Below are 12,512 nucleotides of genomic sequence, written 5' to 3'. Positions count from 1 at the left end.
GTCATGTGACTTTACAGTCATGTGACTTAAAACTAGAACAAGAGATAGTCATGTGACTTAACATTAGAACAAGAGATGATCATCTGACTTAACAGTCATGTGACTTTACACTAGAACAAGAGCTAGTCACGTGACTTACACCACCCCTGTTATCTCTCACCCCGCCAGGCTGGCGTGACGGTTCCAGTCAAGCGGAAAAGTCTTGACGTCACGAAGACAGAGCCGTGACCAATGAGGCGTGGAAAGCCCCCTCGTCTCTAACCCTGTACCAGTCAGCGATTCATCATCTCCAGCTCTCACGATAAGAGCAACCGGAAAAAACCGTGTACTAGGATTAGAACAGCCGGCAAAAAAAAAAAATCCATATACTACTAACACAAAAACTGTGCTCTATCCTAGAGTGTTAAAGACATCAGCCATGAAAAAAAAAAAAAAAAAAAAAAAAAAAACCTTAGCATCACAGTCCGTCTATAACGGCTTAAGGTTGCTCTCCACGGGACGTAACCCCCTCACCCTCACACCAGAACCACGTGATAATGGTAGAAACAATGGCGTCGGGGGATTTCGCCGTAGTTTGTTCACCTTTTAAATTCGTCTTTTTTTTTTTAAATCCGGGGCTCGCGATGATTGAGTAGGCCGGAGTTAAGTCCCCTGCCGGCGTCGGGCGCCGTGGTTGCCGGTTAAAATGTACCCGCGGAGCCGGCAGACCGTAAGATGGGTACTCTGGAATTATTCTTTGATGACGGCCGGAGTTTGGTGGTGTGGGTAAAAATAATATTTGAGATAAGTTTATTTATAGACTGTCTTTGATGGCTCGATGATTAAAGTTCGAAGAAAGTTGTACGCGAGGTTTTATAATTAGATTTCAGAAGATGAGTTTTTTTTTTTTCTGAGATAAAACTGTTCGATATTAACAATTTTTTGGCTGATACAGTAGCTTTCATTAATTTTTTCCAAGATTTTTACAATATTGTATTTGCTTTTTAATTTAATTTTTTCCCTTCTCAAGGCTAAAGTTAATTATTTCGAGATGACCATTTCGGGTTTTAAATTTTAAAAAATAATTTGACAGTGGGAGTGGGGATGATTTTTAAAAAAAATTTTTTTAGCTCAGTGCAATTTGTAGATTTTAAGAATAGACCTTGTTTCATAAGGTTTGGTCGCAGTTGATCGGAGGAAAATACAAACACTAACATGGGTCTCACTACCATAACATGGGTCTCACTCACTACCATAACGTTGGTCTCACTACCATAACTTGGGTCTCACTATAAAAGATTGGGCATCACTATGATTGGAGCCTCAGTTAGGTGACGCTAGAGTCACTATCAACCTCACCATTTCACGCCCCTTTCTTTCTATCCACGTCCACCTTCCGAGAGAAATGTTTCCTCTCTTTCTTTCTCTCTCTCTCTCTCTCTCTCTCTCTCTCTCTCTCTCTCTATCCCCTGTCCACCTCCAGAGAGAAATATCTCCTGCCCCAGTTCTATCTCAATAGATATCAACAAAAACAACCCCAAACCATGACTGGCAAATCTACGGGTGATTATCGTAGGAATATCTAACAGTGATATAGAGAGATGGGGTGATTGAAGGGATAACACCGGGCTGGGTACGCAATTTAGCTGAGATAAATGTGAAATATCAAGTGTGTATACAGCAGTTGGATATTTTTGTTATTTTTCTTTTGGTTGTAAAAAAAACGACAAAAATATGCCGAGGGGCTTTGGCAGCGATAGACAAGTTGATAGAAAGCTTGGAATAACAGTGTGAGGGGGGTGCGATGGGGCTACGATGGGGATACGATGGGATCTCGCTAATCCTCGAGAGCAAGATGAAAACATTGGGCCCGGGGGTGGGGGAGGGTGGGGGGGGGAGTATACATACAGAAATCAATACAGCAGTAATAGACGAGCCAGCCGCTGGGCGTGTGTGTCGCTACAGTAAGCAAAGATTGAGCTGTAGATCGAGGGTTTGAATACAGGGGTCGCGGGGGTGGGTGTTAGGGGGTGGGGGAGTAGAGAGGGGTCAATAGAGTAGTTAGATAGAAACCGTGTTGACCGGCAACAGAGGAGAAATTAGATCCATCATAGACGTGATGGAAATCGTGCGGGAAGATTGTAAAATACATGCAGGGTTGTGCATGTCGGGCAGGGTGTGATGTCATGTGGGGGTGGGGGTGGGGGGGGGGTGTGGTGTAATGTGATTTTGTGGGTGGGGGGGTAGCCAGCACATAGTGAGTAAGGGGGGGGTGGTGATGTAATGTGAGGTGTAGCCAGAACATTGTGAGCCAGGGGTGTAATGTAATTGGGGGGGGGGGGTAGCCAGCACGTTATGATTGAGGGGTGTTATGTCATGGGTGTGTGGGAGGCGGGGTGGGGGGTGGGGGTGTAGCCTGCACGTTATGATTGAGGGGTGTTATGTCATGGGTGTGTGGGAGACGTGGTGGGCGGGGTGTGGTAGCCAGCACATAGTGAGCCAGGGGTGTGATGTAATGGGGGGAGGGGGTGTAGCCAGCACGTTATGATTGAGGGGTGTTATGTCATGGGTGTGTGGGAGGCGGGGTGGGGGGTGGGGGTGTAGCCTGCACGTTATGATTGAGGGGTGTTATGTCATGGGTGTGTGGGAGACGTGGTGGGCGGGGTGTGGTAGCCAGCACATAGTGAGCCAGGGGTGTGATGTAATGGGGGGGAGGGGGTGTAGCCAGCACGTTATGATTGAGGGGTGTGATGTCATGGGAATGTAGCCAGCATATTGTGTAGCCAGGGGTTTTCAGATAACGAAACGGTGTCGATGAGAATCAAATGAGAATCTTGATGATTTATTTGATGCGAGAACAGAATTGTTGACGTTAGAGATTTTGATTTATCAACTTCAGTGTGCTTTAGGATAATGAACAGATAAGAAGAGATGAATACGGGAATGTATTTTAAAAATTGGAGTCGGGAATTTTCACGAAGAGGCTTTAGGATCAGAAGGATTAAGCTCAGGATTAAGTTCAGGATTAAGTATAAGATCTGGGTGAGATAAATTAAGCCGTTGAAAGGTGCGAAAAGATAATATTTGCTGTTTATAAAGTAATCAAGGTTAATAAAAAAGTAATCGAGGTTAATTAAAGATGTTTGTGGTTGAGTAGACGAGTGGTGCTTACCTTTCATCTGGAAGAAGCTCATGTTCTGGATGGCGTGGATGGCGGGGGTGTTATCCAGCGTCAGCTCAAACTCCGGACTCACCCTGGGCGCCAGCTCCATCTCCTTGTTGAAGTTGGCGTCGGCAGTCACAACCCGGCTGATGAGACCCGGTGAGACCTAGGGACCAAATACATGGAGGGTTAGTGACGTCATGGTGAGACTTGGGACCAATTACATGGAGGGTTAGTGACGTCATGGTGAGACTTGGGACCAAATACATGGAGGGTTAGTGACGTCATGGTGAGACTTGGGACCAATTACATGGAGGGTTAGACACGGTGAGACTTGGGACCAATTACATGGAGGGTTAGACACGGTAAGACTTGGGACCAATTACATGGAGGGTTAGTGACGTCATGGTGAGACTTGGGACCAATTACATGGAGGGTTAGACACGGTGAGACTTGGGACCAATTACATGGAGGGTTAGACACGGTGAGACTTGGGACCAAATACATGGAGGGTTAGTGACGTCATGGTGAGACTTGGGACCAAATACATGGAGGGTTAGTGACGTCATGGTGAGACTTGGGACCAATTACATGGAGGGTTAGTGACGTCATGGTGAGACTTGGGACCAAATACATGGAGGGTTAGTGACGTCATGATGAGACTTGGGACCAAATACATGGAGGGTTAGTGACGTCATGGTGAGACTTGGGACCAAATACATGGAGGGTTAGTGAGACTTAAGATCAGTTAGTGACGTCACGGTGAGACTCGGGACCAGTTAGTGACGTCATGGAGAGACTTGAGACCAGTTAGTCGCGTCACGGTGACCCTTGGACCGAAAACATTTGTCTAAGTGCTTTATTTTTTTTACACATCCATTTTGTCTATGTTGATTTAGCCAATTCACACGCCAATTTCTTTTAAAACATTTGGGATTTTAAATTTTTAAAACAAAAATGCAATAATTCCACTTGTATTATTACAATTATAAATAGACATACATTTTCAGTTCATATTTTAAAGTTAAGAGAAAAAATGATGTATCACAAAGTTCATTCCTGTTTTGATTACTTGAACGGAATTCTTAAAAAGAACTCATATTATGAGTTCTTTTTGAATACGTTATTTTTTGTGGTTCTTTTTTAGAAACACTAGGTGAAAAGTGTCCCAACCCCATTATTTCTATTTAAAATGTATGATACCACAATACTGAAACCGTGTAGTACTGAGTTATGTTTTTAAAATAAATATTTCAACGTCGAGAACTTGTCACCCTGACCGCCCCGGGCCAAACTAAGTTCTAAAAAGTGAACCAAAGTTCACAACCCCGGAGATTTATTTATTTTTGGCCTACGGTCGACCGAACTAGTTTTATCTGGCAGCCTAAGGGCTCAAGACGGGCTAGTGTTTTGTGAGGGCCGTTAGCGACACGTATCAATCAGAGATGCTATTGGTGGTGGTCGGTTGATCGAGATGCCGGACAGATAATGGGCTTATCCCGACAGATAATGGGCTTATCCCGACACAGGAGGCGCGCAGGTGTAAATTACAATCATCCCAGGCGTTAGATCGTTTCTGATTAACACAACGACAAAATAAGGCGGGGGGTGGAGAGAGGAAGGGGGGGGGGGGGAGTAATTATGCTGATGATGTGAAGATCCCAGTTTTCTACACCTCGCCTGCTGGTGTTGGGTCGTGTTCAAGAAATTATTTTTGGAATATGAATGACGAGAAGGGATTCGTCAGGTCAAGGTAAGGTCAAGGTAAGGTCACACTCACCCCGTGCGTCTACACCAGGTGTTGGCTCTCATTTACATACCTGTAGTGGGGGCAATTAACTGCTCTATTTAACTCTTAAGTAATTAACTGCTCTATTTAACTCTTAAGTAATTAACTGCTCTATTTAACTCTTAAGTTAGTAACTGCTCTATTTAGCTCTTAAGTTAGCAACTGCTCTATTTAACTCTTTAGCTAGTAATTGCTCTATTTAACTCAAAGCAACTTCTCTGTTTAACTCTAACTGGTCTATTTAAACATTAAGTAATGAACTTTCCGTTTGATCAATTACCAGTTCTGTTTAATTCTAAGTAACAAACTGGGTTCTATTTAATTATAAGAAACGGATTTATTTTTTTAACTAACAACTGTCTTCGCTGTTGCTTTGTTTTTTGTAAAAAAAAAAACCAAATATTCAAACACCTTTGTTTGATTTATTGATTTATGTCATCATCAAAAGTTTCAGCTAATCGCGTTTAAAAGATAACACCGCTCTACACATATTGTTCCAGCTCTCCTAACCTTCGCACCTTTTCCTATCAAACCCCATTCACAAAATGTAATTTGATGCAAGCCGAGCTTTTAAATCTGATTTAAAACTCCGTCAATCATCGGTTGTTTTATAAATATGAATGCTGTCTGCGTTTTTTTTCTAGTCAAAACATAATAGAAAAACAATGAAATCGCTTGGGAATTTGGCCGATTTTGTTATTCTGTTATTCGTTGAATATTGGTTCCTGAAAAAGTCATTGTTTTTCATCGCTTTCCAGACGGTACAAAATAATACCTTAATGTATAGTTAAGTGCATTAACACAATATAAAACTTAAGAATACACGTAACTCAGCACATTCACTTAAACTATTTATAAAGCTGGAGTGTTAGTTACGTGAAGTATATCATCTCTAAATGTAACAAAAAAACACAACTATTTCATTCTTTTTAAAGTCAATGGCTGTTCGATTATTTCTAACCGATACTCGACTCCATCCAACGTATCGACTAGTATCGATCCTACTGGTATGCTAATGTCTGCTTCCTCCCCCCACACCCCCCACACCCCCTCTATCCCCCCTCTCCCCCTCCCCACGACCAAGAGCCATTCTACCCGCCCATTTTTAATCCACCCCCTGACGCCCCGCCACTAAAACGGTTATAAAGCCCTGTCCTGGCTCCCAGACAGTTCCTCAAGCCGATTAGAGGGAGTTAGTGTCTCTTGTAGGAATGTAGTATTGATGGGGTAGTGGTGTAATGGTGATGTAATGGTGGTGTAATAGTGATGTAATGGTGGAGTAATGGTGGTGTAATGGGGGTGTAATGGTGATGTAATGGTGATGTAATGGTGGTGTAATGTGGTGTAATGTGGTGTAATGTTGGTGTACTGATGGTGTAATAGTGATGTAATGGTGGTGTAATAGTGATGTAATGGTGGTGTAATATTGATGTGATGTTGGTGTAATGTTGATGTAATGTTGGTGTAATATTGATGTGATGTTGGTGTAATGTTGATGTAATGTTGGTGTAATATTGATGTGATGTTGGTGTAATGTTGATGTAATGTTGGTGTAATATTGATGTGATGTTGGTGTAATGTTGATGTGATGTTGGCGTAATATTGATGTGATGTTGATGTAATGTTGGTGTAATGTTGATGTGATGTTGGCGTAATGTTGATGTAACATTGATGTGAAAATTGATGAAAGACATCCTCACAGTATCCCTTATCCAGGATAGTTCATCTCATACCAGTTGTCCAGCTGTATTGCTGTCATGCTGTCCAGTTGTCCGTCTGTCTGTCCGGCAGTCCAGCACACATACACACATATGACACAACACCGCACTGATGGTGTCCTACACTACCTTGGCTTTGGTATTGTGTGGATGTGGGTATCGTTATGTCTACGAGTGTGTCGATGTCTGTGTGTGCGTGTTCGTGTATGATTGTGTGTACGTACGTGTGTGTGCTTGTGTGTGTGTGTACATTCGTGTGTGTGTGCTTGTGTGTTCGTGTGTCTCCAACAAACAACGTCTTGGAGAGTAACGAAGAAAAAAAATGCAAGTGTGGACTGAGAGCCTCTAAAACACATTGCGTCAAATTAGGTCGTCCAAGAATTCTTCAAGCAAAGGCAGGGGGAGGGGGGAGGAGGAAAGGGCGCTTGAGTGCGTGTGTGTCTTCTAGACCGTCTGGCAGTCTGAGAATGCCTGTTGGGATGGGGTTTTGTTGTGTTTTTTTTTTTTACAAAACAAAACACCAGGAAGGACAGAAGGGGAAACAAATCGTTCTGGTATTGAATTATTGAGATTTAAACCTCGTTTTGGACACAAGGATAGATGTAGGTTTTATAAGGTTTTCTTTCTGTTTTCTTAAGTTTTTTTTTATTCCCCCCCCCTCCCCCACCCACCCACACAACCTTGTTTTCTTGTGTTTTGTCACAAATGTCGAGGGAATAAGAAATTCCGGGTCTGGTAAGAACACCATCAGAAATACACTACGTTGTGTACTTTTTGATCAAGTCGCAGTCGTCATAGCTCCGCATGAAGAAAAAATAATGTCAATCTTTAACTAGGCGGATGTCGATTGGTTGACTCTAATCACGTGATCAAAGACAAGACACCACAGACTTTGATATTGGAAATACTAGGTCCTCTGTTTTAACCTGATCAAAATGTGTTTCATGCATGAATGAGTTTAAGCACAGACGAATGAACATCTGTAAGACGTAGAGGGATAATTTTGCCTACAATTTTTTTACAATGAAGACGTCTGCGGTGCATTTATATTAGAGTATGTTTGTACTATTACAAAGTAGATTACTAATGTCAGTTTTCGAACCTTTGATGAATAATTGTATCCATGTTTCACCGCAAATGTAAAAATTTCTAGCAGAAATAAATAAACCTTCGTTAAACATAATCATTAATAACAGAATTGAAATTTCTATATATTTATGCCGGCTGACTTTATAAAACTCGTATTTTAAATAAAATATATTAAAGGACAAGAGAATTCCATGTCAACGCATTGAAAATCGGAGCTAAGATAAAAACTTCATGTCACGACATTGCAAACAAAACCAAGAAAAAAAAATCGGAATCACCACATTGAAATCAAAACCCCGAAAAAAATTCGAAATCACCACATTGAAATCGAAACCAAGACAAAAAATCCAAATCACCACATTGAAATCGAAACTAGGAAAAAAAATCCAAGTCACCACATTGAAATCGAAACCCAGAAAAAAAAATCCAAATCACCACATTAAAATCGAAACCAATAAAAAAATCGAAGTCACCACATTGAAATCGAAACTAGGAAAAAAAATCCAAATCACCACATTGAAATCGAATACAAGAAAAAAAATCCAAGTCACCACATTGAGATCGAAACTAGGAAAAAAAATCCAAGTCACCACATTGAAATCGAAACTAGGAAAAAAAAATCTGTCACCACATTGAAATCGAAACTAGTGTCTAACGACAGAACCGGACATTCCCGTAGCAGGTGAAGGTACTCTAATGGAACCAGTGAGTCTGGTCTGATCTAATTTACAGTAAAACATCCAACATTTATCAACTCTAATCTACTTTCCGGGAATTCCCAGAAATGATTGGGAATTCCTCCATAACATTATTAGGCGTGGCTATTAGCCGTGATGGTAATTGTCTTTATTGCTTACAGGATATTTACCTAAAGTAGCTATATTACATACGTTCGAGAATTTTCTTTGCAATAAGCGCTGTATAATATTGTCATGTAGGCTTTTTAAAAAGTAATATAATAATGCTTACTTTTTTATATTGGATATCTTTGATTACAAAGTTTATAATTGTAAAAATGTTTTTACAAAACATTAGGAAATTTCAGGAAAAATAAATTGAGCAAAATAATTTTTTGCGAACAAAATTCGAAGTTGGACGTTTAGGAGGAAGGACATTAATTTGTTGGGATAGAGGCGGATGTGACAGGGGGGTGGGGCTGGCGTCAACAATGGCGGCTAATCAAGAAACAAAGAGCGGCTACCAAATTGGTGAAAGAGATCACGGGGTGTCGTGAATATTGCGTAATGATGGAGATGGATGGAGACAGACAACATGTCCGCTGGCAGCGTTGTGACGTTGGTCGTCTGCTGATTCTGGCTGCTGGAGATACGGGGCGGGGGTGCTGATGGGAGGGCGAGGGTGCTGATGGGAGGGAGGGGTGCTGATGGGAGAGTGGGGGTGCGGGGGTGCTGATGGCTGGACTGGGGTGCTGATGGGAGTGTGGGGGTGCTGATGGTTGTATGGGGTGCTAATGTGAGGGTGGGGCGCGGGGGTGCTGATGGCTGGACTGGGGTGCTGATGGGAGTGTGGGGGCGCGGGGATGCTGATGGTTGGACTGGGGCGCTGAAAGTTGGGGCTGGCAGCTATGCTGTAGGGCTGTGGCTGATGGGTGGGGGGGAGGAGGAAATAAAAGAGCAAAGATATTGGATCATCAAGAGTGACGCAATTAATTGCCGATCAGTTAATGAATTTATTACCCGGCCCTGTTTTGTATTGAGGTCGCCGAGTGTTGTTTGAACGCAAATTTCATCAGCCCGCACCCTGTCCAGTCAGTCAGAACAAAGGGGCCATCGAGATCTCCAGAAAACAAAAACATAACCACGAAATCGATCTTAATTTTTTTTAATTAAAAATATGTTTATATTTAGTTGATGCTTTAGGTGTTATAACATTTTGGAAAACAAAGACGCATTTTTTTTTTTTTTTTACAGGAGTGACTTAGTACTACCTGACAAACAAATAAATTCAATAATGTCCTAAGTAAAGATTTAAATAACAACAACAATACAGTGTCGTCATGTTTTTGTTAAAATGTTAAACATCGATTCAACTAATTCCAACAAAATGTTAAACATCGACTCAACTAATTCGATCAAAATATTAAACATCAATAACTAATTCGATCAAAATATTTAACATCGATAACTGATTCGACCAAAATGTTAACATCGATTCAACTGATTCGACCAAAATGTTAAACATCGATTCAACTAATTCGACCAAAATGTTCAACATCGACTCAACTAATTCGATCAAAATATTAAACATCGATAACTAATTCGATCAAAATATTTAACATCGATAACTGATTCGACCAAAATGTTAAACATCGACTCAACTAATTCGACCAAAATGTTAAACATCGATTCAACTAGTTCGACCAAAATGTTCAACATCGACTCAACTAATTCGACCAAAATGTTAAACATTGATTCAACTCATTCGACCAAAATGGAAGTTAACAACCCGACTACCCAACCAAGAGAACTCGCTAACATCAAAGGGGAAAGTCTCAAATCTTGTACTTTCATTATCTTTTTGATAACGAAACAAAACTTTTAAAAAATCCATATTTCTTCCAGAAGAAAAAAACTGCGGCTATTATGTTCAACTTTTTGCGTCAGTCTATTCTCACAGTACTCTGTGTCTTGATGTTTAGCGGTCGGCTGTTTTCTTCGTCGATGATGAACATTTTTTTACAATTCTTTTTACTTTTAAATCTTTTTAAATGTTACTTTTTAATGTAAATAAACATTGTTTCGTTACTTTATTTTTATTTCTGTATCAGCGAATTCCAAACTTTTAGAAATCTGAGAAACACATTTTAAAAAATCAATGCAATCGCACAATGTTATCCTTGAACGATAGAACAATACTGGAGTTCTTCGTTGGTAATTTCAGAAATCTGTGAAATCGACTTAGTGAAAAAAAAATAGAAATGCTTCAATTTACAAACAAGCCGTAGAGTGTTAAAAGATGATTTTTTTTTTGTTAATGCGGGACTTGTTAGGGCGTCGATGTACCATAGCGTCACGGCTCGGCGTCACGACTCAACTGACGCGAGACAACTAAAGCGAAGTAAGAGTGGCTGGGGGGATGTTTGTCGCTGTAAATGGGAGGGGGGGGGGGGGGATGGGAGTGAACCCCGTTATCCCATCCGTGTCTGGCAACATTGTGAGCTATCCCATGGTCCCTTCTTCCCCGCTCTACATCCACTGGTCCCAGGGTCCCTTCTTCCCCGCTCTACATCCACTGGTCCCAGGGTCCCTTCTTCCCCGCTCTACATCCGCTGGTCTCATCCGAAACTAGACAAGACCTGCGTTCAAGCAGGACAAGAAGAGATACGACAAACGGAACAAGACAAAATGGGTCCCACATATGCCAAATATCGTTGCCGAGAGAATGAGAAAGCGTGTTTTGTTGTCTGGCGATGAACCACAAGGTCAACTCTGCGATATTTGAAGCCGCATATTTTGGTATCCATCGCGTATGTTACATGAGGTATTGAGTGGTGAAGCTCTTCATGCCGTAAACATAAAGAGTAACCTGAACATTTAGAACAACAGTGTTGGATAGGGGAGATCACCCCGTTGTTCCTGGATATGTTGTGTTTTACTGTCGTTCTAAATGTTACAGTTTTAGAGACACGTCTGCAACATCTTGACGTAATAGATGTCGTATGCTACACCCAGTAGGATAAACACACAACGGAAACGGGAGATGGCGCGGACAAAATGAAGAGTTGGTTACACGTGGGACTTGTGCCGTGTTGCCAGGAACCTGAGATCTGTTTGTATGCGGGCAGTTGGACATGCACATCGTACGGTTGGAAGAAATACTTTTTTTATGTTGTGGGTTAGGGATTGGGGGGGGGGGGGGGAAGACATATGGTGCCCTACATCGAACCTACTCTACACCCATGGGTGAACTTATCACGTGATAGCAGCTTTTCTATGTTTTGACACATAACTTGGATGTATGTGCACAGGAGAACGTTACAAATGAGGTGTTAGGAAGTTGACTTTATAAATTTCTGTCACTTCGTCACTTATAATAGTAAAGTTACCAGTCTTCAAAAAGGGGGAAAAATATTTATTTCATTCAAAACTTAAAAATGAAAATGTTTACTTAAAATATAAAATCTTTTTAAAATATTTCAAAATAGAAAAGAAAAAAAAACATCGTTAAAAATGTGAAAACCCATTAAAGTCCATGAATTTTTTTATTTTCTAAAAAAAAAAAAATCGAAGAAAATAATTGAAGTTGAGAGTTTTAGTTCTTCAAAGATCTTGGACCAGACAGGCTCGCTTTGATGTCATTGTCGGTACCATTCAAGCTTAAGATATCCCTCCCTGGGGCAGGATCGATATTTTTATTCCAGTTACGTTACAACTATTTTCAGTACGATCACAACGTTTCTTATGAAACTAAACATTGGTATAGGAGTAAAACTAGACTCGACGCCGTATCGATCTACACCGCACGGTATCGATACCGGAATGTATCTGTCAATTACTGCTAGCGGACCTAGAGCCCATTTCTTATGGAGGTCGACACGAGGAAACGACTTTCAAAGGAAACTTAGACCTATAATCGATTCCATTATTTTGTTTTCCCTGGTCGGAGTTTGCCATAGACGTGAGTTTATCGCTGGTGTCTGATGTAAGACTTTTATTGTCTGATCTAAGACAGTTTATTGTCTGTGTCTGCTGTATGAAGAGGAAAATGTCTGTTTTTACGTGTGTTATTTCCATCTGCTGGAGCTATCATAAAA

At 41.1% G+C, this 12,512-nt stretch overlaps 1 protein-coding gene across 1 annotated transcript in view; it reads right to left on the bottom strand.

Moving 5' to 3' along the window:
* Positions 1 to 12,512, bottom strand: part of LOC131944749 (E3 ubiquitin-protein ligase TRIM9) — a 198,590-nt gene that overhangs the window by 111,083 nt on the left and 74,995 nt on the right. Inside the window, exon 5 of the mRNA XM_059305552.1 lies at positions 3,152 to 3,308. Coding sequence (XP_059161535.1) covers positions 3,152 to 3,308 — 157 coding nt within the window. The remainder of the gene's footprint in view (positions 1 to 3,151; positions 3,309 to 12,512) is intronic.

The sequence above is a fragment of the Physella acuta genome, unplaced genomic scaffold (assembly GCF_028476545.2).
Source record: "Physella acuta isolate Inbredline_101_S28 unplaced genomic scaffold, ASM2847654v3 ptg000507l, whole genome shotgun sequence".
In the NCBI taxonomy this organism is placed as follows: domain Eukaryota; kingdom Metazoa; phylum Mollusca; class Gastropoda; family Physidae; genus Physella; species Physella acuta.
This window is presented reverse-complemented; position numbering and strand designations above follow the sequence as displayed.